The 24,882-nt window shown below is 45.8% G+C and overlaps 1 protein-coding gene across 1 annotated transcript in view; it reads right to left on the minus strand.

Annotated features, from left to right (window-relative positions):
* Nucleotides 1–4,458: 4,458 nt before the first annotated feature.
* Nucleotides 4,459–24,882, minus strand: part of efna3a (ephrin-A3a) — a 55,452-nt gene continuing 35,028 nt past the window's right edge. The window contains exons 2-5 of the mRNA XM_076106230.1: nt 12,665–12,966; nt 12,327–12,392; nt 10,711–10,788; nt 4,459–4,577 (exon numbers count right to left, since the gene is read on the minus strand). Of these exons, the coding sequence (XP_075962345.1) occupies nt 4,459–4,577; nt 10,711–10,788; nt 12,327–12,392; nt 12,665–12,966 (565 nt within the window). The remainder of the gene's footprint in view (nt 4,578–10,710; nt 10,789–12,326; nt 12,393–12,664; nt 12,967–24,882) is intronic.

Raw genomic sequence — 24,882 nt, forward strand, 5'->3', positions numbered from 1 at the left:
CATGCAGTATACAAAAGTACTGTCAAGAATCAGGAATCCATAAACGAACTGGGGAAAAAAAAGGCGTATTAAATGTGTCAGTGAGTGAATGCACTGAATGGCAGTAAGATTCGCAGAAAGAGGGTAAACATTTCCAGTGAAAGTAAATATCAATCATACAAGCTGAGCACCGAAGAAAGTAGACTGTGAAGTGAGTAAATAGCTTGACACACCTTCTTCTCATGTGCACTCTGTTTAATGTGTAGCTGCAAACCATGTTAAAGTGATCACTGAGCCTACAAGAGTTACGCATTTCATACATTTGCTGCTGGTTGCTCAGGCTAGCCATGAATTGTAGAGTTGGTGTTTGATTCCCGCCTCCCTTCTATTAATTTAGCAACCCCCTGATATGTGTGTTGGACGAGGAAAATGTGTTGCTTTGGACAAAACCTTCTGCCAAATGTATTTCTTGTGCTGCACGATTCCCAAAATAAAACCTTCATTATGTCAATGACATCATTTTTTGGGGCCCCGAGGCATCTTGAACAAAACACAAGTCATTTTCTGACGATTCCCAACCTTTGAAAACGGGCGTTTCCAAAAAAAAAGCACTTGAAGGCAGCACCGGTCCCCGTGATTGTCTCGCTGATGGCCTGAGCTGTAACGGGTTCTCTGAGGAGGAGGCATCCGTTTCATTGTTTGGGCCAGACGGTGCTGCTCGTCAGGGGAATTCTTCTCAACGGCACGGGGCCTGCCCGTGCTACAGATGGCTTATCTCACAGTAAATGATTCAGAAAACGATAACATGCCTCCAAACGGAGACGAGGTCGTGTCCTTTTGCAAATGGAACGTCTTTCGTAGTTAGAGTCTGGACAGAGCACCTTTTTTTGGGGGGGGGATCTCCATTTCACGCTAAAAATGTGAGGCTCTGTGTCAGCTGCTCAGGGAAAGGTGGGCATTTTAAATTCATTGGCAACACTCCTGATTCTCTCATTTAAATAGTAAGCGCATCAATTAATGTTTGATTCAGGCACAAGCAAAACATAAGCCCTTCCAGGCAGGAAATTAAGGGGTAAATATGACAGCGTTAATTCCCTTACATAACTATCCAGAGACAGCCTCGCTGCCAAAAACCAAGGAGGCCGGTTTCCTGCAAAAAGGATGGTTTAAGTTGTCAACTCGGGGCCTGGAGCAGAAGCTAAAGCCCTTCCCCTGTTCACTGAAACACGTATGTGCAAGTCCAAACCTAGAAGTAGGCGAGGGACTGTAAGCCAAGTCCCACAGTAATAATCAACAATTATCAATCTGTCAGCTAAACGCACAAACGTCAGGCCGGATCAGAAGCTGCTCCCTCACAGGAGAGTCGAGCAGCTGTGAAACATTTATTAACAGACGCGATCACTTCGCCGTAACCTGCTTGGTTAAGTATGGTTCACATTTTGTCAAGAAAATTGTCAATCACATAAAGAACATTAAATTAACGCAAATAGTTTGTTGGCACTAGCCCTATACATACACACACACACACACACATACACACTTGCATATAGTCTTTGACACAGGACTGAAGGGGACAAGTTGACAGCCGAGAGCAGAATGCGCTCTACTTCTTTCTCTCTAATGTGATTTTAGGCCTGATGTGTAACATCAAAGACACAAATCTTATCCGGCCCCCCTCTGTCCCTTTTGACGTGGACATTGGTGCATTTTGGGAGAGGTGTCCCTCCCCATTGTCAGCTCCTGTCTGTTCTGCGTACACAGATTAGAAAGAAGCTGACAGGAGCGAAGGGAAAGGAGAGCGACGTGGAGAGACGGATTTGTGGCGACATGAATGGCTTGCAGGTGTTTTGTTTTTTTTCCCAGAGAGAGATGGATAGAGTGGGAGATGTGGAGCCATGACTCCGCCCCCCCATGCTGTCATTATGTTTTATGGCAGAAGAAGAACCGACGCGAGGTGCTGCACGGATGGGCCATGTGAGAAAGGGTGATCATTTTACACCAAGACTGTGTGCCGTCTGCTCACAGCCGACGTGTCTACAAGCGGAGTGTGAGGGAAGGAGGGAGAGCATTGCTTCCAAGTGGTGCTCAAGAGAAACAAACAGTGGTGAGTGCAGCGGGAGTGAAGGTGAAGGAGTCACTGTTGAGATAAGGAAAGGGCAGAGGCGAAGGAGAAGGCTGCATGTTACCTCTGTGCAAAGAAACAGTTATAAAAGAATACACACAAGTAAATTTGCAAAAAGATTTTAATAGGCATTGTTTTAATCATTCTTGGATCAATTTACAGTTCTTTTATTTTTATTTTTTTTTTATCATTCTCGTCAAAGGTAAACACATTTCTTGTGGTTGTCTTCAACACCAGTAAATGCTTTTCGCCCCGCTTCCCAAACCCCGGAACGTAAACCAACATTACAGAAGAGCACGTTCTCTCATACACACTTGCATATTCAGATCCTACAAACGACTCCTTAACGGGTACGGAATTTCTAAATGCAACATACTCGAGAAGCGCGGACAAACACATTCGACATACACACGCACACAGATGTGCACACGTTTTTTTTTTTTCTCTTTCTCAGACACACACACACACACACACACACACACACACACACACACACACAGAGGAAAGAAGGCAGATAAAGCCACACACACACTCATACACGCTTGTGCACACACACGCACGCACATTCAATAACCGGCATGTATTATAAATATACATTACAATGCAGACTCCTTCGTTTTCTCAAGTGAGGAATGCTGCCCTTCATCAACTCCGTCTGTGCATTCACAGTTGGTTTATGACGAGCGCTTCAGCAACATAATCTGCTCATCAGTGTCTGTTACATGGGAGTAGGGTTACTGAGTGTGCGTCCCTACTGATCAGTCACAACCAATAACCCCCTCTGTTTGTCAGGCTGAACTACATCTGCCTATCTATCTATACAAGCAAAATGCTGCAGTAAAAATTCCACTGTTTTAAAAAAAAGAATAAAAAAATGGCACAACAGCTTATTGAGCAAAGGCCTACAATTACACATTAATAAATTAGATAGATAAATAATATACTTTAATGTTAAAATAAATACATTTGAAAAGTAAATAAATTCAAAAAGCACAACATTGTAATCTGATTAATGCCATCCTACGTTGTCCTGTATTACAATATAAAAAAAGTGAACTTCTCTTTATTTGCACATTCACACGTGTGGGTTTTTTTTTTTTCTCCTTTTAAACAAAATGGCGGCAGCGTTACTTTGAGACTCAAAGCACAATTTCTCCTCAGGCACCTGCCGCACTCTGGCGGCTGTTTAGGGTCGTTTCCATGGTGACCGTGACTGCTGTAATGGCCATCAGCACTGATTGGCTGGGAACCTCTGAAGTGGAAGAGGAATTGATGGCGTTCTCTGGGATTAAATGGGAACTCGGTGCGGAGAGAGCTTCTTAAGAATCGTAAATTAGTGGTGTTCTGAATGACTGCTGATTGCTGCGAAGGAGAAAGGTTTGACATCCGGAAAATCTACGCAGAGTGCTGAAGGTAAAACGCATCGGAACAAAACACACATCTAGCACGCCTAAGTGCCGTCAAATTACTAGTCCGGGGTCTGTAGTTTTCTCGGGTTGTTACAGTGTGAAGAAGGCAGGAAGCAGACAAAGGACTAGTTCTAAGAGGGCACTCGCTGTCCACTAAGAAACGCGGGCTTTGCATCTGTATCTCACAAAAGCCAGGGGTATTTTTGATGTCGGCTGAAAATGGATTCTTGAAAAGGCCCGTGGATATCCTCACAAAGTCTTTCACTTTTCTTGAGAAACACATCGGGCTCTTATAAGCAGCAGCTCCAACGCACCGGTGTGAAAACATTCTTCAATGTCCAGGATAATGGCAGCAGTTCTCATCGCTGACTGATTACATAAATATCCTGTACGGCCCAGGTGAGATCCGTACAGTTCCAGAGTCCAGCTTGCTCTTTACTACATCTAAATTGAGTTCTATCCATCGGCATCCATCCGTGGTCCAAAGGCCTAAAAGAAATCCACTGCAAAGTCCACATTTCTTCAAAGCGTATAGTCAAAAGACAGTGCGGCTTAAATTCCTCAGGTGTTTTTTTTACATCCATGCTACAATATCCAACTCATTAGAAGTCCACTTTCTCACTCGCCTGTTGGCTGACAGGCATGACAGTGGCACGGAAGTCGCACCTGCATGAAATGACGATGACGATCCAACAACACATGGAGCGTCAAAATGCACTGGTGTAAATATGACAGCAAAAAGGCCTCTCCTATTTTAAAAGTCTAGTTAAGTGAAGTTCAAGTTTTTTTTTTATTTCCGTGTCCTTTTGATTGTGGTTCTGTTGCACCCCTATTCTACCTCCGTCTGTGTTTTCTGCCAACTCTCACAACAACAGCTTGGTGGACACAAAGCCCGTCGGACAAGGCGGTCCCAGCTTTGCATGAAGTGTCACCTGCGGTGACAAGTCGCTAGGACAAAAGGACGGCAGACACGAGCAGCATCGCCACGGTGAGAAGAAGGCGGTCCCGTGAGGGGCTGCTGCCGCTGACGCTTTTCTCCAGTTTGGGAACTTCGGGGTTAAATTCATCTGGAGAAAAAAAAGTCACAGAAAGAGAAAATGAGAAAGTGAGAAAAAGAGAGGAACGCGAGTGTGAAAGAGCGAGAGAGAGAGATGGTGTGCGCCAGACAGAGGGAAACGAACCATTACTACATTATTAATTCATCAATCTAAAAGGGAATGTGTGATGCATGCTAATTGTGCTTTAACATATGCAGAGAAAAAGACATGATGCAATTATCAAACCACCAATTATCATCAGCACTGCTACATATGGCCATTTCTCCCGCGGGATGAAACTTTAAAAACACTGTTATTTCTGATCTGGCTTTTTTTTTTTTGTCACATACTCTTCTTTTCACACTAATGATGTTTTTATCCGAGCGGGATTTCAATCAAACCAAATTACTATGGCCTCGCTATTGATTAGACACAACAGAACATTAGCCGGAGGGGAAAAACGGAGAAAGAGCTGGGAGAACACATTTTCTAATAATGTAAAAAGTGGATTAAACTGAGCCATTATGCTCCGCCTCGACATAATGTTTCCCATTATATCTAGAGGGTTATTACATGCCAAAATAAAGCCAAAGGAACCAAACAGAGCTCTGTTGCTTACACAACTATAGGAACAACCAGCGCTGGCTGCATTGAGATGTGTTTTTCAATAAAGTAATCCAACTAAGTGCAGAAGAAAGCTGTACTTTGACAAATTGTGCCCAAACACCGACAACAATCTTGTGTTTGTCTATCAAAATCCCATTACTTTCACTTTATTATGTTGTCATCATAATGTCCCGGTGTGTAAAAGTTGCAGCCGGCATGTCGTTTTCCAACCAATCAAAGTGGCTTTCAACAGGAAATACATCAAATTGAGGAGGCAAGGTGTCTTCAAAAAGCTGTTTCGCCGTGATGTGGAAGCCTTGCCCGGGGTTTGCTAAATATAATGGAGACAGTAATTGTCTACAAGTGAGAAACACGGGGTGTGATAAGAGACAACAGATAGAGACAACAATCACATGACAGCTCAATGTTTGATGAATGTACGGAATCGTGTTGTGGCCGTCTCTGTCTGAGAGTCAACCATCCGACCGCTCTGCGTTTGTCCTGGTCGTGTGCGGCTCTTGCAAACACGAGGCGTCCGTCTGTGCCGATGACACACAACACTGACATTAACACCGCGGCGCACCGGGGTGAACTCAAACGGAACACAGTCGGCGAAGAGGTAAAGTATAAAGCAGCATTGCCTCAGGTGGAGCCACAGGTCACCTTACCACCCAGTCTGTCTCTCCAGAAAAAGATTTCACCAGAGATAATAAAATGAAAACTCAGTGACCAGAAGAGGAGACGCCCCGTCCCGGCAGAAGAGGTGAGCTCTCCTATTATTTTTACACAATGCAGCCACGACTCCCTTTCCACGGTTGCTTCGCGTTCGTTGTGAACCGATTCATTTCGTGTGATGGTGCAGACTTTATTTGTGGGCGCCAAGAGCTTCGACAATCAGAAAGCTGCACAGGATGCAGCTCTTCAAAAGCCCTCGCTATTCAAGGAGGCCGCCCTTGGAAGATGAATGTGGGGGACGTCGGGCGCCTCGGGCCATAACAAGTTATCCACAGTATGACAGCGAACATCACAGTACAATTGTGGGATACAGCAATCAATTTTCCGAGCGCGCAATCTTGTGCAGTCTCGTCTGTATGGGGTATAACAACACGCGGGGCAGCTCTCCTGTCCACGGCGAACCGCCCAAGGCATTTACAGTGAGATAAGAAGCATCGGCTCTCAGGCGGTCGATGAGTGGGAGGGAGGCTGTCTGGTCTGATAAGTCCTCGTGCCAGCTGCGCCGCGACGATGGTAGACTCGCAGCGACGCGTGAACTGCATGAGGCGACGGACCCATCGAGCACGGTTACAGCTCTAGGGGTCGGTGGGGGAGGTGTGAGAGTGTGGAGGCCATTCAACTGGCTAACACGTGCCTTAATGCAATCTTGCCCCACAGCTGCCTGGAGCTACTCCCAGAAAAACAGAACAAGCAACTCTTTACTATGAAAATGTATTTGAATGTCTAGGAAAACACTAAACTTAATTGCACCTGCCAACCGCTAAGGTGGCTTTCTTGTCAGTTTAAAATACCATGATGGATACATTGCTCCTTACTGACACAAACACAACAAAATAACCCCCCCACCCCAATACTGAAAATGGCTAGGAGGCTGCACCTCCAACATGTTTTTGAACCAGTGATTTTGAGCGGCCTTTACAGCTGCTAACTTTGCACAAATGAGACCAAAAAGAATCCACTTCATTCTCAAAGAGCACCAATAAGCACGCTGCTAAGCAAATAGCGTCTCGGTGCTCCTGTGCTATTTGCGCGTATCTCAATTAGGTCATATGCACACATTTGGCTTTCCCTTTGAAAACAACAGTCCAATTAAGAAAGATCAGCGCTAACACGCAGTTAAAGCGAAATTATTAGCCTCTTCAGAGAGTTGGTGGCAACAAAGTGAAGCACATTTATAAACTGTGTTCTATTAATAAGTAATTTACCTCGTGCAATTGTCCCTACTTATGGTTTTGAATTCCCTCACTTTGGAAAGCACATTGAAATTATAGCCTGAAAGGAGCTCTGTGAATACAAATCATTACAATTAGTATTATTTTGCAGTCTGAAGTTATGCATTTGAAAACAGCACTGACTAATTGACAAATGATTTCTCTCAGTCACGCTCAAATTGTTTGCCTGAAGGTTTGAGGGACGCCTCGTCAGTCAGCTCGTTGTCTGAACATTTCCTTTGTCTTTGTGTCTTCTGCCAACTGTGTTCTTGGCACAAAGGCAGTTGCAATAAAATGCAGAAAAAGGGCAAATTGCACTCTGGCTTTGCACTTGCAAAACTTGGTTTGCTCTGTAATATTGTATGTACTGTATGTAATATGTACCCATTATTTACCCGTATTGTATGTAATAGATCTTAAGCGATTGCAAGTGACGTGCAATTTACGGCGCTATCAGCGGCTGCAATCCATTCTTTGTGAATTGGCCGAAGTGTCCAGACTGCACATGTTGGATGAAGCGTTTTGGTTTGCACAGTGCATCACAAGTATATCTTACCACTGATTTTGAGAAAATCTGCACATAACAAGCCACTCGGAACAGAGAAGTCTTGGGTGCCGGTGCCTATTCATGCATCTTAAAATGATCTATTTATTGTTGCATTTTCCGGTCCACGACCTTATTTATGTGGCAGGCTTTAGCCCTCCTACTGCTGCAGACACTCTCTGTAGGAGGACAGTGTTTAAGGGCAAGTCACAGTTGGACGAATGCACAACAGAGTGTACTAAGCTTTGCTGCAGGAAACTATAAGGTTATGATTAATTCAAGCAGCAAGGCTGATGCTGAACTCTTGTAGCACATTTGTGGCAACAAGCCGTTCGTTATGAGACGCTCTACTGTCGCAAATCTCAGCTATTCTGCGATATAGAACAGATGTGTGTTTGAAAGGGTTTAGAGAACTAAAATCATAACAAAGGTAAATCAACTCAATTCACATTTAAAGGATGATTCTGCTTTATTACAACCTGGGTCTTGCTTCTGTAGTTTATGTTACATAGCGGGCTCACCAAAGTAATTGCTGAGATATGGAAACACTTTCTAATGGGACAACAAAGACAAGCGATCCGGCAGGTTGTAAACAAGCCAACAGCGTCTCATTTCACAAATGATAAACTGTGATGATTACAGCAGACAGCTTGAGAAATATCTTTGGCCTCTACTTCCAAGTAAGTTTGGCTGATCCGAGGATTTGTTTAAATCATCTTACCGCTCGTGTTTCTTGCCCTGTCGGACTTCTGCAATGTCACCATGTTTCCAGATCTCAGCAACTAACTGAAAGCTATTGAGAGGAACTTATTGTGTAGATTGCGTGGGTCCCTGTGGACAATAGCGGTAGTGTTTCCAAGCACCATTTTACTGCAGCAGGGGTACGACAGTCCGCCCCGCTAAGTCCTGTTCTGGTTCTCCCGGGCCTCCCTTCCCTCCAGAGGGCCCAGCTGGGTCTTTAGCAGTGTGGGTTGGCTCCCAGCGGGGACCGGAGGGGCAGCGAGGCAAAGCTCTGCTCCTGGTCGGAGGAGAAGAGACGCTGATGCCAGGCAGGTAAGCTATTCACCTCCCGCCGGAGCTCCGACTGCCGGGAAGCCGGGTCTGGGTCTGCCGAAGGCCCCGCTGGAGTCAGAGCTGAGGGAGTTTCTGGTGAACCTGCATGATTTCATTTGCGTTTGCGCGGCATCAGGACCGGTGGCATCGATTACAAGCATTAAGAATAACTATATAGAAATAGCAAATCCTCTCTCTGGCGGTCTTGTTTACTTATGTAGGTCAAATAGAGGCATCAGTATTAAACCAGTTGCAAGTTCCCCACAGTAGCTTTAACAGCCGTGCTATTACCCATTGGTACAATGGCCGTAACTACAAAAAACAAGACCTGAGGGATTATCCTCCAAACACCTTGTTAAATAAGGAACGTGTGACGTAGAAGCAAAGCTAATAATAAAGTAAAGAGGCTGACAGCAAGTCCAAACATATGTGGAGCGAGAGGGAGAGATGTGTTGATGCTAAGCCAGTCTGTGGGCTGGTCTGGTCCTGAGGGTGAGTCAGAGAGTGGGTGTCCAGCGGTCAGCAGGGCCATCAGGGCTACGAGTTCTCCCCGAGTGTGTGTGTGTGTGCATGCATAAATCTGTGTGTCCTGATTTTTGTTATTCCTCCAAATGTATTCAGCAAAATGCATCATAATGCTCGAGGCTATGTTTTTTATGATTCCATGCCAGTGTGTGTGTGTGTGTGTGTTTCTTCTATATTAAATTCTACGTAAGCTCGAGCCTGAGTTACTGCTGAGCAATTCGCCCACCACTGAGCTTTTCTTTCTTCCTCTGCCCCTTCTCTCTGCACCCCCCGTTCTCTGCCCCCACTCTGGTTTTCTCTTTCGCTCTCTCTGGCTTATCTGTCCCTCTTTCTGTCAGGCTTTCTCCCGCCGCATTTCTCTCTCACTGCCTCCTTCCTGTCTTTCATCCCACTGACTTTCTCTGTCTCACCCCCCCTGTCCGTCTCTCTTTTCTGCCCTCTCACTCTCTCTCTCTCTCTCTGAAGGTACTCGTTGCTGATGAGCTCGAGAGCTCTCTACGCTCCGTCTCTGCTGGTCTCAGTTTCTATCTCAGGCAGGTCACACTGTCTCAGCCCTCGTCACAGACTGCCCACAGCTCCCAGAAACAAGCACACTAAATGATTCCCGGCAAGAGGCTATTGTGAGAAAGAAAAATAGAGGGTTTATGTAACCACTCAGCTGCACAATCGACTTGCTCGCTGACATGCTTTCTCTTTAGGTAGACATGGACCTTTTGTTCCTTACAAGACATCTACTGACCTTGTGGAGGTTTTGCTGTGTGTGTGTGTGTGTGTGTGTGTGTGTGTGTGTGTGTGAGATGCATTGTAAGGAATAAAGCTTTTGTTTTTTGTTGGTATTTCTGGTTTAATTCAAACTTATCTTTGTGTATCTGCTATGCTGAGTATCGAATCAATCCGATACTCATGCTTGTCTTTTCTAGTTCTCCCCAAATGAGTGATCTGTTTACCTCACTGAGTGCAACTCATTAAAATATGTTTCATGTAAGGCAACACGAGGCAATTGATTGTTTTGGGACTAAAAACTGAGTAAGCGTTCCGTCATGACTGAATTTCTGTAACAACGACACTGACAAATGAACTGTATAATGAGGTCAGTACCATTTCAACATACGGGCCCGGTGCTTCCGTGTTACTCTGGTGATTATTATCTCTTATCATAATCAAAAGACTACGAAAATAAGACCCACATTGTAACAAACTGGAGTTACCCGTTAATGTTGCGTAATAGTTCATGGGTCTGCTGTTGGGTTAAGTGTCGTCGTTTGTTTACATATTTGTGACCTTACACAGAAAATAATGTGTTTACTCATCAACCAGCTATGGCCTGTGGATATTCTTTTGGTAAACATGAAATAAAAAACCAACAAATGGTTGGTGCCTTTCCACAAGGATTGGGACACAAATCAGGTTGTGCAGCCACAGCCAAATATTGACCAGCATCTGGCAATTTGGCTGCTGTTGCATTTTTCAGCGACTCAGAGTCACTCACCGATGTTGTGTATTTTGATGTTTGGCCTGACTGTGTAGTCGGGAGAGGTCTGACTGGAGTCATCATCTGCCTGGGAAACTGAGAAACACACCACATATACACACGGAGACGGGAAAGACAGAAGAGGGCGGAATAAAAAGCAGAGGATGGAGAGAGGGAGGACAGACAGGGAGAGAAAACACGTCATTAAAATGACAAGACTGGGTGAAATGTGCATTTTTAGGCACCACTTAATTGTACACGGATATAGCAGAACATGGAGCAGTTGTGCCCTTGCCACGGAGAAAGCATGAAGAAATCCTGGGCTGAAGATCCAGACATCTAAAGATTAAAAGCATTCTGAACCGGTGGACAGAAATCATTTTCACATTTGCCTTTCGTCTAGACACAGAATTACATTCAGACCGCATTGCCAAATTAACCATGAATGAAAGATGTGTGGGTTTGTCGATGTGTACGCGTCTTTTTTATTTTCCAACTAAATATGTGTGTTTAAGTGAAGCTGTGATTCTGATCCACGGTTAGGAGGATGAAATAGGAATTACGGAGAATTTACAGAAAGCTGGCGGCAATCAAGTCGCAGCTCTTTGCAGATGTAAAGCATATGTCATGAATATTCACACATCTCTTTCTTATCTTAAAGTCTGGTACGGGTTAAGGTGGGAGACACGCAGAGACAAATGAAAACGGTCTGGAGGCGGCTGAAATCAACAGCTTCTTGATAGCAAGCTGTTAAAATGACCTTGCTGAGTAAAGGTTGTGGATCGTAAACTAGACTAAATGCACCAATGCACACAATAATAATAATAATAAGATTTACGGCCGGCAAACTACCATGTGCAGACACACACACACACACACACGACACACAACCGAACTCATACACCTCGAACACACACGGCGATGCACACACAAACACGCACAGAAGCAGACGTGGTGGACACATCAATAGATTAGCCGTGACACTGGGATGGGGAGGGGAGGGTGTTAAGGTGATGTGTACACAGGGGCTGACACTGGCCTGAGTGTGGGATGTATTAGAGCTGACAAGGTTAGAGGAGAGGGGGGAGGCTTTGGGCAGCGGGCTCCCTGATCAAAGGCCTGCAGGGGAGAGAGCAGGCTACCAGGGTAAAAATAACACACACACTATACAGGGCAGCAAGCATCAGAGAGTCAGAAAGAGAACAGAAGAGATATAGACAGTGGGGGAGAGGAAGGAGGAGGAGGGGGGGTGGTCAAGAGAGCTAGAGGAGAGAGGGAGAGCTGAATCTCGCAGCTGAATCAGTTTCCCTCCTTTACATCTTTTGTACGGCTTCATGAGAGCATGTCGTTCACAGGGAGCGATAGAGCATTATTGTAATAGCACTGAGACAGAGAATAACATTAAGCCGTCACTCTCGAAGCGCCGCTCCGAGGGAAAAGACGCCATCATCAAAACCGCGCGGCAGTAAAAGCCTCTCTCTCTGAGACCAGACTGTCAGATCTTACTTCTTCTGTCTCTCTGTCTGTGTCTCGGTGTGTTCGGGGCGATGCAAAGACATACGAGGGGAGAAGAAAGTGGCGATGAAGTGAGGAAATGGTTTGAAACGAGGTAAGACGGAGCTGTTTCGTCTCACCGGTGGAGCAGCAGACGTAGACCCTCAGTCTCAGGCAGCTGTGGCCGTGGTGGTGGGTGGGCGTGGCTAAAACAGAGAGCAAACACACACACGTCAACCTTGTGCCCTCTGCAGGCCACACCGCCCTCGACAATCAGCTGTGCAAACTGCAGCTCTGCAGCTGAGCAGCCGCCTGTCCTCGGCCGAACTTCCAGAATCTATTAGCAACACCCACATGCCATCAATACATGTGGGTGACAGCAGATGAGGAGACGATATTAAAATACTGGCTGCTCAGCACTCTCAGGCTTTTCTCCCCCATCCATCACAATGAACCAGTGTCTGCTGGCCTGACTCACAGATGTAGTAGTACTGCTGACCCACGTTGAACTCGTAGCCCAGCGAGAAGGCGCTGTAGCGCTGGAACTTCTCAGAGAACTTGATGGGGGCGTGGGGCGCGTGGGGCCGGTTGCACTCCCAGCGCTTGAAGCCCAGCTGAGGGTCGCAGGTGTGGTAGCCGTGGTAGCTGACCATGTAGAGGATGTACTGCTCGGCCACGGTGCGCTCCAACGTCCCCCGGTGGCTGGTGTTGTAGTGCGGGCAGTAGATGTCCAGGTAGTCATTGACGCTGACCTGCACCGTGTAGCCTTCCCTCCGTAGCCTGAATGAGGAAAAGAAGGAAGAAATGAGGATAAGTAACTAGGGCCGCAAATAATAAATTGTTTTTTATTATCTGGTAAAAAAAAAAAAAAAAAATGTTTGAAGCCTTATCATCAGCCTGAGGCTGCCAGGCAAGCAGACACTGGAAAATCACTTAAATAGTCCCGCACATACCACCCCATAAAACTGCAACTTGTTGTGGACCCTCTGAGACCCGCGGGAGTGCAGGCTGTCGAAGCCTTAGAGGTGGAGTGAAGATACTGTTATTATATGAAACTAGACGACCTGATGAATCCATTGTCGAGAAGGGACTCAAAGCATAGGCAAAATGTAGGCGATTTTCGGAGGGGTCCCCTTGGACCCACGAGTCTCCTCTTTGCAGACTTCATGATAAAACCATGCAGTTGTTTGCATGCGCTATAAATGTGTTTTTTGAATGGGTATTTGAATATTTCTGCATACTGGGGTCCCTAAACAGTCTTGGAATTACATAAATGGGGTTTGACTGGAAAGCTGAGACTCGTGTGGATCCAATGAGCTATTTGTATTCATGTGTGATGACGTTAGTCACCATAGTAGCCGTTTCACATAGTGAGAGCATTCTTTTTAAACTTCACGTCACTGTATAAAGTGACCTGTTGTGACCTCTAGGATAGTGACAGCCTGATGAAACGTTACTACCACAAAATAGAGACCTTGGCCATTCAGAGGCTTTCCCAGGTATATGGACAATGTGGGGGTTTCTGAGCAGATTACAAAACAGAAGTGCTCACCCTGCAATCGCAGAAGAATCTCCAGAAGGTATTTTAGAGGGTTTTTTGATCAACTTGAGAATATAAAATCCAAATCGCACCAAATCAGTGTAACAAATGGTATTATCCCCAAAAGTTCCTACAACAACGTTTACAATACAATAGCACATGGTCACCATATACTATCATCACAATGAACAACTTGACACACACTGCTGAGCTGAGATGAATAATAAATTCAGTTTCGGCCAATAAATCGCCCTAAAACCCACACACACACACGTCTTCAGTCCATAAAACATCATAAAATAGTGAAAACCACAAGTCTCCAAAGCCCACGATGATGTCACTCCAAAACCCCAAAGTTATTTCATTTACAAAAAGAGAAAAGCCGCAAATTCTCAACGTAAAAGCAAAACAAAGAGGCCAGAGAGGAGCAGACTTCTCCCTCAGCGCACATTAACGCCCTCTCCCCCCCCCCCCCCTGCATATAACAACACACATTTCCACACTAAACGCCTTGTGGCGAGTGCTGAGAACGCTGCTGAGAATGATAATCTGCACTCCTGTCTCCGCCCCCAGCCACAAGCCGGGTCACTGAGGCGGAAGGAGATCCTGTCAGGGGCGATGTATGCTCTGGCCGCGGGGGAACCGACCACGCGGTACGTATGATGGCCCAAGCTCCCCTGGCAACCGTCGCTGATGGACGACTAGGCTGGTGAGGAAGGCCACTCTGAGGTTGAGTGTGTGTGTGCGCGTGTGTGTGTGTGTGATGTACACGACAGTACAGTAACCCTGAATCAAGGCTCCTCACTGAACAACTGGGATGATGATGTGATGTGATTTCGCACTCGGCTGCCACGCTGCGATCTTCACTGTTTGTAATACTAAGTATATACTTATTATGTAAATTACACAATCTGTAATTAGACAAAGTAGAAGTCATTAGAAGGGCTCCTGCAGGTGAGCTGATGAGATGGGAATTGTCCTTGGCTGCAGTGATGTGTAACGTGCGTCAACAGCCGCTGTAATGACTCATTTGCACCACTAGGTGGAGGTATGGTGCCGTCTTGTGTTGGGAAAGCAAACCTCTGCACTTTCTTCCTCTCCTGGTTGTCTCCTTTCTTACACGTTTTCTGTTACACACAAACACAGAGGAGCACACACATACACACAACAATCCCTCCCTGTGTATACGTTGTTCCTACACACACACACGCACACACACACACACACACACACACACACAAAGCGGCTCACACTTTAATGCGCACACATGCATACCTTACTAGGTCAGGCCTCCAGAGAGCTTTTTATTCAATTACAAAATGTGGATCAGAAATGTCACAGCACCTCCCTCTCTCTCTCTCTCTCTCTCTCTTTCATCTCGCCATCTTTCTCTCTGTGGCGTTACAACCGTTGCTTTTTTTCTTCCTGGATCCTCTCCTCCACTCCCATCCTCCTTCTCATCCCATCACCCCTTCCCTTCGTTTACACAGGCAGATGAAGATCAGTTCTCTTAACCACTGCTCTTTTTGGGGCCATCAATCTTATCTGTGCTTTCTATCCCCGCTGCTCAGATGTCAGATGACAGACTTTTGTCTTGCAGTGTTGCGGGAAGAGACAACACAGCTATGCTTCAAAGGGACTATATTTAGAGAGGGGGGGGGGGGGTTGGTGGTGGAGGAGGAGGGGAGGAAGTTTGAGATTCGGGGGGGGTGGGGGGGTGGGCAGAGATAGATAAAGCAGTACAATGGGTGTGGGATAGAGAGAATGGTAAGCAGATAGACCGAAGATGAAAGTGGGAGAAAGCGGCTGTGTTGAATATGAAAAGGCGCCGTGAGGAGAATCCTGGATGCGGGTGGCGTGTAAAAAGTCGGAGAGTGATGCAGTGATTGAGAAATAGGTGAGAGGACGTCTGCGAGCAAGAGGAGCTGAATGCAAGGAAGCAAGAGCAGGAGGAAGACTGTGTCTGAGCACTCAACAGTATTTATGGATGAAGAGGACACTTTATTTGGCGCATTCATGTGGCTTGAGTGTCCTAGGTGGGGGTGAATCTAGGGCTGCCATGATCAGTTTCTTTATCAATAAATATATTTTTTTGATGAATCTATTTAGCGTTTAGTTTTTAAAATGTCATGAAATAGTTAAAAATGACAGTTACAATCTCACAGAGCCAAAAGTGACCTCTTCAATTGGTTTGTTGTGTTTAATCACAGTCCAAAACCCAAAGGTATTCAAGTCATAGTGTAAAGACTGAAAGAAAGAAGAAAATCCTCACATTTCAGCATCACACTTGGGATTTGTTTCATCATTTTTGCTTGTTAAATAACTTCAGTAATAACTAATCAATCATTAAAATTGTTGTAACCAATTGTTTGAACCCTGGACAAACGACCCTGTTCCTTTACTGCGGACTGTTTTGGTTATCACTGAGCCTCAGCAGACGCAGCGACACAGCACGAGGATCATTCGTTCCAATTGTAAAGTCAGCTGTAGGAGAAGCAGGGGAAGAAAGGAAGAGGAGGAGGAAAAAACAACTCCGGAGGAAGAAGAGAAGGTACAGTGGTGCAGAAGAGAAAGAGAGAGAGAGAGAGAGAGAGAAAAGCAGGAGACTAAAAGGGTGGAGTGAGAAGAACAGGCTGGCTGGGTGAGAGGAGTCCCTCTAGGTGGACGCCGTTATATAAGCAGTCCACTTAGCGGCACAAGACAGAAAGGTTGCAGGGCAGAGAGGGACGGAGGGAGGAGAGCAGAAGCAGTGGAAGGGGGGGTGAGGGGAGACTTAATAACGTACAATGTTGGGGGGGGGGGATAGGTGAGGAAGGAAAATGCGTTGAATGATGACAACAAAGAGAGAGGCGCAGAAAGGAAGACAGAGACATAGTGCTCCCCGAGGATGAACATATATGTGGTAAAAGTGCATAAAAAAAAGAAAAGAAAAGAGCGATGGCTCTCATTCTCTCGGTTTCCTGCAGCCCGCTCCCCTCCATCCAACTCCCTTCCTCTCTCTCTCCGCTGTGCATCGTCTCTGCGCCGCTTTTGCTGTCTCATCATCATTTTCCTATGAGTGGGAGTGCACAGCTAGTTAGTAAAGGCTGCACAAGCGGGTGAAGACTGCCAGGGGAGGCAGATAGCTGGGGGAGGGGGGAGGTAGGGAGGAAGAAGAAGAAGACAAAGATAGCAACACTGCACCTTTCACATCTGCGCTAAAAAGAGTCCTTTGGAGAATACCGGCGGTATCAATAAATAACAATGGTGAGGTAGCGCCACAGCTAAAGACACTTCTACAGCTACAGAAAATCTATAATTCCTGTAGTAAAAAACACAACCATAAATAGTCTGTTGTGAGTAACAAAAGTGAGGAATTACGAGGAAATTTTGTTTTGCGTCACTGAGCTAAATACAAAAACAAATCCATGTCCTCTGTCATTTTTCAGAATAGTAATTTTGCTGGATAGCATCAAAGCAGAAGAATAAGCCGCACTGACTTTCAAGGAATATAATAGCAGTGGAATTGTACTTTTTTGCTTTTTGTTCAGTGACGTGAATGGATATGAAAAGTGTAAACCCACCAAGGTATTCTTCACAGTCTGGAGGTAGTGCTGTTTGTTCTGCTGCAGCTTCGCCCTACATTACTGCCAGAGGCTCCAACTGTTTTCAAAAATCCATTAAAAACAGCTGGAAGAGACAAGTTGTTGCTTTTGACAAACATAGTCCAACCTTGCAGTAGACGGTAATGGCTTCTGACTGGAGAAAATAAATAAAACACTCGTGGGTTTCAACTCTTCAGGTATTAAAAGGAATACTTCGCCCCTAAAGAGGTGATTTGTATTTCTGTAACTCACCTCAAGTTACATTGAATCCTTGAAGAAAATGTTTTTCTCCCTAATAACTCCACCGTGGACGGAGAATACAAGAACGGAGAAAGGTTTTGATGAATTGAAGTAACTGGGGGACGCGTTTAGCGACAGCAAATCTATATCAAAACATCCGTTTACAATCTCTCACACAACTCGTGCGGTTTAATCGAGTCTTGTTTATCCAGTCCTCGGCTCACTTCTTCCCAAACATGCATTTAGTCAGGCGTGCTGACTCGTCCACGTGTGTTTGTGCCAAAGTGTTTTAAATATTAAGCTTTTAGCGATAGCTAGTGTACCTACTGTAAATAATAAAATGACTCCGTTAGTTTACTTTGCAAATATCAGCAACTTTTACGGGCTTGCTTTTATGGAATAGCATCATAGGTGCCTTCTGGGAAATGAAAGCCAGATAACTGTTGAAAAGCATTTTTTTTATTACCTCCCACACTTTTATTTGGCCAGATTTTCCTTCCAAAGATACAAAAGATTTGTCCTCCAACTTCCTTTATGTGCTTTTCTGTGTCAAAGACAACACACGTGGAGCCACGATTCAATTTAAAGAATCGACTTTGGCATAAACTCTCTCCTCGCCTTCACAGACCGCAGCAACAGTAAGTAATGTCGGCCTGATTGACAGTACTCTGTTTTTTGATGTCTGCATTGTCTGTCATTACTGCTTTCCAAGATGGCTGCCACGAAAAGTTAGTTCATTAAACTTGTTATTAATGTAATGACGTTCAGATCTTGTACTTGCTGAGTACCTCCACAGCGTCACTGTCAGAAAGCTGCTCTCAGCACAGATGAGGTCAGCGCGGCATCCTCATTGACGACCTTAAAGACACACTCTCTGGGGTAATCAACACCAGCCTCGTCAGGAGGATAAACTACCGATGCGCTAAATGGCGTGACTTAAAAGCCGTTCACCAATCATCTGTTTACTACCGGCACGACTCGTCCAATCGAGTCCCCTGGCGAGGACGAGCTGGGCTCTGCTGTTTTTTCTCTGTACCTCAGCACCAAAACTCATTACTTGTGCACGCACACATGCGCACAAAAGGGACACAGACAAACAATCAGACATGCATGCGAGCGTACACACACACGCACACACACACACACACACACACACACGCACAATCAATCACAACATCTCCTGTGAGTCGTCACTGATTGAGTTAACGCCGCAATTAACGGCCCAGTTTACAACGTTTCGATCCAAAATGGAGGGTTGAAGGGGAAACAAGTGCTGAGCCAGTCAGTGGGAAGAGGCAAACGCTGCAACTCTCCTCCATTACTATTAGACCACTGGGAGTCATCCACCGGTTCCCTCTGCAAACCTCTGTCCACTCTAACCTCAGAGATTGGGGAACATTACCTTTTTTATATTTACCCGTTGCTGTATAAACCTCCCCCGGCCCTCGCACCTTTGCCTCCCTCGTTCCAGAAGCTCTGCCACATTCCTTTCCTGGCCTTTATCTAATTCAGGGAAGCTCTGCAATAACGGTTTTTTAACATTTACAGAAACCCGCACCCTGGGAGCTATTCCGCACATCTACCTCACCTGCAGAATATAGTTCTGCTATAAGAAATTACAAGTCTTGCCCAAGGACACCTTGACAGCAATTACCTTTTCAAGGCGGTCACCTTTACAGCAGGCCGAGGCTCACAAAAACCGCACGGTGTAAAAGTACGATTGTTAAAAAAATTAATCTCATTTGTCACCACAGCCACAGTGTGCCGTTTAAATGAAGGAATCACTTCAGTAACTCGTACATCTGGGTTGATGTCGTGACATTCACACTGCGTGCCAACAACAGCGAGGTGAACGAGCTTCATGCGAGCAGCGTTTTAAGGCTCAATTGCTGCTGTTGTTTGAACATGCAGAAAGTTATGGATTTCAGCTTTAAAAGTGATATTTTATTGATCTCCTATAAGCGGATTCTCTTTGCTTTCCTCTCTCGGTGGGAGGTCACAGTGCTGCCTCAGCTGAAGAACAGCATCCAGCAGCGCGCCGACACAGAGGCTGAGAAATGGATCTTTCGGTTAAAGGACGGACTACCTGCTCACTATTCCGCGCTGCAGTTCAGTTGCTTGGTGTCTCCGTCTCCCCCAGCCTCGCTCCGGGCGTGCCGTTAGTGAAGTGGGTGGGAAGGAGCTGGAGGGGCCCGTTCAGAAATGTAAAGTATTAGCCAACTTATCTGAGGCGAATGCATGAGAGGGGCATGCTGTGTCACATATTAAGGAACACAGCATTTCTGGCAGCACCCCAGGATTTATGGTCCAAGCTGGTGGTGGTGGGGGGGGGGATGATGATGCAGAGATGAGTCAGGACTCCACACTCGGCTGGTGGTTAAATCAGCATTGACCGCAAACGCACACAACGATCCCAATCTGGGGGTTTACGGACCTCCATATAGGGGTCACAAGAGAGCAATTCAGAAAGAAAAAGCCTGACACAAGGGCTTCATCTCTCCGTTATTATACGTTTTCTGTTAATCAATGCATATTTTTGTCTGTCAAATATCCCGAATCTCCTTCAAATTGCTTTGTCTGACCAGCAGTCAAAACCTTAAATACATTTAAAAAAACAATGATACAAAACAAAGAAAAATCAGCAGATCCTCACAATTGTTCCTCTACTATGTGATGCACAGTTATATTTGTTGCTGAGATGCATTTTTCATTGTTTTTCTTGTGGAAATAGTGGAAAGTTTTACCTCCACAGGCCCTTGAAACAAAACAATATGAGAGCCGCTTGTTGGTCGCGGGTCGACGCAGATCTGCTGAGAGGAGTCTGGAGACATCGGCCCGCCGCACAGAGCACTTTGTGTTTGCTCGTCGGCTCAATGGGCTCCCTTATTTGAATTGTTGCAGTGAGGGAAACAGAACTGATCATGATCACCATAATCACACCGTCGCCACGGTGCCAACCTCTGATTAAATCACTTGCAAAGCATTATGGGCCGCTGCCAGCTCGTTCAGAGGAAATATGATCCGGCATAAATTCCATTGATTAATCTTTGTGGCTTAAACTGCTCTTTACTTTCTAGACATCCACAGAGGAAGTTTAAATATCAAACAGAAATATGGATGACAATGTGAATATGAAACCGTGGCTGTCCTCCAACTAGACTGCATATAATAAATGTAACAGTGGCCTTTTGTTTTCTCCTTTTATTACAGTGAATCGTTTCCAAGGAGCACTTGGGAATGCTTTGCTGGCGGTAGTTGGCGCCTGTTCTTTGGGCTTTGCATTGGTGTGGCAACTCGGACTGGCAGCGATGCGGCCTACACTTTACTGAGCACTCGTATCCGTCAATTAAACCCCATATTTTCATAGCTATGGTTCACTTTGATGCAACTGAGATTTTGAGTGGCCGAAACATATATGCGCCACGGTCTCTGCAATGTCCAAAAATATAGTCATGTAGAAATTGGATGGATGACACACACACACACACACACACACACACACACAAGAGAGAAAAGACAATGGGAACCCCTCTTCTCCGATTGGCAGGAAGTCTTCAGAGGTATGATGAGGCGATGTCAGACCGCGGTCACGACCACTCTTCAGAAGCCATCCGTCCCTGCTGAGCTCGTGGTGTGATTAGGCTGTATTCTGCGACGAGGCGCGATAACAAGGGTCCACCTCTCTCAAGGTGAGGCTGTAATTGTACCTCGCCATTAAAGGCCCCATCGCCCACATCTGCGAGCTCACTGCTCATTTGCTGCCTCACACACAGCCTTCCTCCTGCCTCTCGTTCACTATTTATCCAGCTTCCTAAGATCCTAAGATCATGAAAAAGCACAGCTCATTCTCTCCTCTCTCCTTCATCCGACACAGCCTGTTCTCCCGAGAAGCTCCAGCATTCATACATGGATAATGGACCGTACCGACCCGGGTTACTTCAAACGAGATTGAGTTTGACGTGTTCTGATGACGGGGTTCTCTAAATTAAAACAGGATGGAGAGGTTGCTCTTTTTTTTGCAAAACATTTCAATGTTTTTCATCTCCTTTTTGCCTTTTTGGAGACAAATTAGTACCTTTTATTAAATCAAACCCTTTTCAGAATGAAATCAATCCCATTGAAAAAGTATTTATGATTAAAAAAAACTGAAAATCAGCATCGTTTCTGTCAACGCAAAAGTAATTTAAAAACCATATATAACCATATTCAACGATTCAACTCTTTTTTGATTATCTGTCACGATTCAATATACAGGGGTGCTAATTCAAGTCGCACAAGAGTGTATATGATTAATGAGTTATTATATTTGAAATATTACTTTTTACTGAAATTAAATGAGGCATTTCTTAATTCTCAGTGGCTCCACGAACAGCACGTTATATCAATAAAAGACATGTTGCCTGTCACATGAATAAAATGGCTCGGCTTTGGCTAGCTGCATTTTCTCTCACAAATGAGCCAATTTCACACAAACTAACACGGTAAAAGATTTTGTGAGATTTTTCACCAAATCAACCAATAACGCTTGACACAACTTTGACTTGGGGGTTAGGATTACTCTTTAGGATCGATTCAGAATCTTAAAAGATAAGAATCTTAATCCTTAGTTGAATTGATTTTTCCCCTCCTAACCTAACTCTTTCCTAAACATCTGATAAGTCCCTTCACCTAATGGACCTGATGCCCATATGGTGCCTGCTGCAGTATGGAAAGTGATGAATCATGAGCAAATTACACAAAAAGTGTAAAACGGGCAAAAAGCGAATAATAAATCTTCACAACCTTAATCAAGGACGCAGCCTGCTCTGTCTCACACCTTATCTAATAAATCTGCTATTAGACAATACATTCTTGGAGGAGCTGAAATGAGCCTGAAGCTGGACAATCGACATAAGCAATCAATACCCTTTCCCTTGGAATAGATTCTGAGCGGAGGTGTGGACACATTGTGGCAATCAAGGCCAAATGCAGCCGCCCCCTTTCTGTCACAGACCGGACACATCACCTTTGAGAACACACCAGTTAGTATTTTGTCCGGGTGCTGGCCTCAGAGAGAGAGACGGCGTCAGACGCACAGGCACAGAGACAGAGAGCGAGATAGCAGAGGGGCTGTGACACACAAAAGAAGCTCTCGTCAAGATGAATTCTCCACAGCACACGTCCTCGGCGAGGGTGCCAGGCTCTCCCGCTGGCCCGCCGTGGCCATGTCCAAAAACAAAGTGCTTATCTCGCCCACCTCCAACTGTCTGACCACTGACAGAGAAAAAAGGAGGACTCACAGGTTCACAAACAGCTCATGGACCTAAAAGAAGAAATGGACAAATTCTGCCAATTCTAAACCAGCGCAACACTGAACAGGAAATAACCACAATAATAATAACCACCAATAAAATATGACACAAGCGTAAATCCGCAGAGATGCCTGCGCGCCATGAGAAAACTCAGCCACTGCTATTATCTCTGCAGAGTGCGGTATGCAAGCTTTGAAGTTCGGCTGCTCTCACAGGAAGTCAACCACAGTAGGGTGTTCACTTTCAAAGAAAACAACCTCAGTGTTTAAGCCCCTGGTCTGGGCTGGCACACATATCCCTCTCTCAGTCAGAACGAAGGGAGAGAGGGAAGAGAACAAAGGCAGGAGGGAGGGAGGGAGAGAGGGAGAGAGGGAGAGGTGGAAAGCAAGAGAGAAAGATGAAGGAAAGTAGTTCTGGGTCAGATTTAGACTGGACGATATTCAGCCAGCGCCAACCCTAATGTGGAGCGCCAAGTAGAATAATCTGCTCTTTTATCTCCGAGCCATGGCAACCGCAGCCCCCCCTAAAGACCACCACACACACTCGCTCACACACTTTGAGAAACGTCAAAGCAAGAAAGGAACACACTCCCCTATGACCGAGGCCAAATACAATCAACGTGCACGCGGCGTTTAGCCAATAAACACTCTCGCGCTACGTTATTTCCCAGCTCGCGATCTCACCGAACACGGCGAACATACAGACGCACAAATGCGCGAAACACTTCGACGCGGGCCTCCGTGAATAATTCACCCACTTTCTTAAAATAACCCGTCGCCCCTTTTAAAACACATCCTCTTTTCTTTGCGCAAACAGCCCTCCAGCTCGCACAGCAGAGTGGTCATGGAGTAATTATTTACAGGTTCCACCTGGGGGGGGGTGGGGTCTGCTCAGGTAGCTTGTCAATCTGTGGCCCATTAGCAGGTGATGCCGGGCAGGCATGTTCACAGCAGCTCCCTGGGTACGACGAACCTTTCTATCTGAATAATTGACTGAACGCAGCCCACGTTTGCTCGCTCCTCTCGATATCCTCCGCATCAACCTTCGTAGTCCCCCCCCCCCTCCCCCCTCTTAACTTCCATTCTCTCTCTGCCTTTTGTGTTTTCTTTTATACTTCCTTTCGCCTCCCGCTCCATCTTTCCTCAACCTTCCATCACTCTCCGTCTCCCAAGGCCCTGAATTGTGAAGGTTGCCGGTGCATATAGGCACTTATGTAAGCGAGGAGATAAAGAGGGGAGCGTTGTGAAAGCGCTTCGACGTGAGACATCTCCGCAGAGGCGAGCCATCTTTCAGCTTGTTTACTTCTTCAGGACAATTCTTCTAACACCACATCTGGGAGGACCGGATGCTGAAATGCTTCGTGTTCGCACCGTTTTCTGTTTAAGCTCTTACGATAGATTGAGAGGAGATTTGAGTGGACAGCAGAGAGCATTGAGCACTGAGCAGGCTCCGATGAGAAAGGCCTGGAACAGAGAGAGAGAGGGATGTTTCACCACACCATGATGCCTCTCTGTAGCCACAAAGCCTCCTCCTGAATACGGAAATCCCCTTTCTGGAACAACTTTGTGATGAGGCACAATAGGCCTACATTATCCCGAGGAGTCAAATCAAATTCAAACCCCCCCCCCCCCGCCCAACCCACCCAACCCCGCCTGCCTCCGTTCGATATGCGGCGCAGCTTCTGGCCGGGGCCTTAATGAATGCCGCCTCATGCCATCTCCTAATGGAATTGCCTCGTCTTGGAGTTCACTGCTGTGACACCGGCTCAGCAGTGGCGAAAAGATTACTAGAAAGATTAAAAGACAGAATAAACCAGATGCTGCGCATGACGGGCAGCGAGGCCCACAGATCACACATTAGATAATTGGTGTAAAAAAACTTGTATTTTAAAAATCCCCCCGCTCCGTCTCTCCTCTGTTTTCTGCCGCGGTTTGGAAATGGTGGGCAGCAGATCCCCGCCTGGCGTGCTGTCACACCTCCGCAGTGGAAACGGTTTGAAGGGGCTGGAACAAAGCCTGTGTGGTGTATGTTATGTCTGTGT

Source organism: Anarhichas minor, unplaced genomic scaffold, assembly GCF_050575085.1.
Source record: "Anarhichas minor isolate MPS153535 unplaced genomic scaffold, ASM5057508v1 ptg000033l, whole genome shotgun sequence".
Taxonomy (NCBI): Eukaryota; Metazoa; Chordata; class Actinopteri; order Perciformes; family Anarhichadidae; genus Anarhichas; species Anarhichas minor.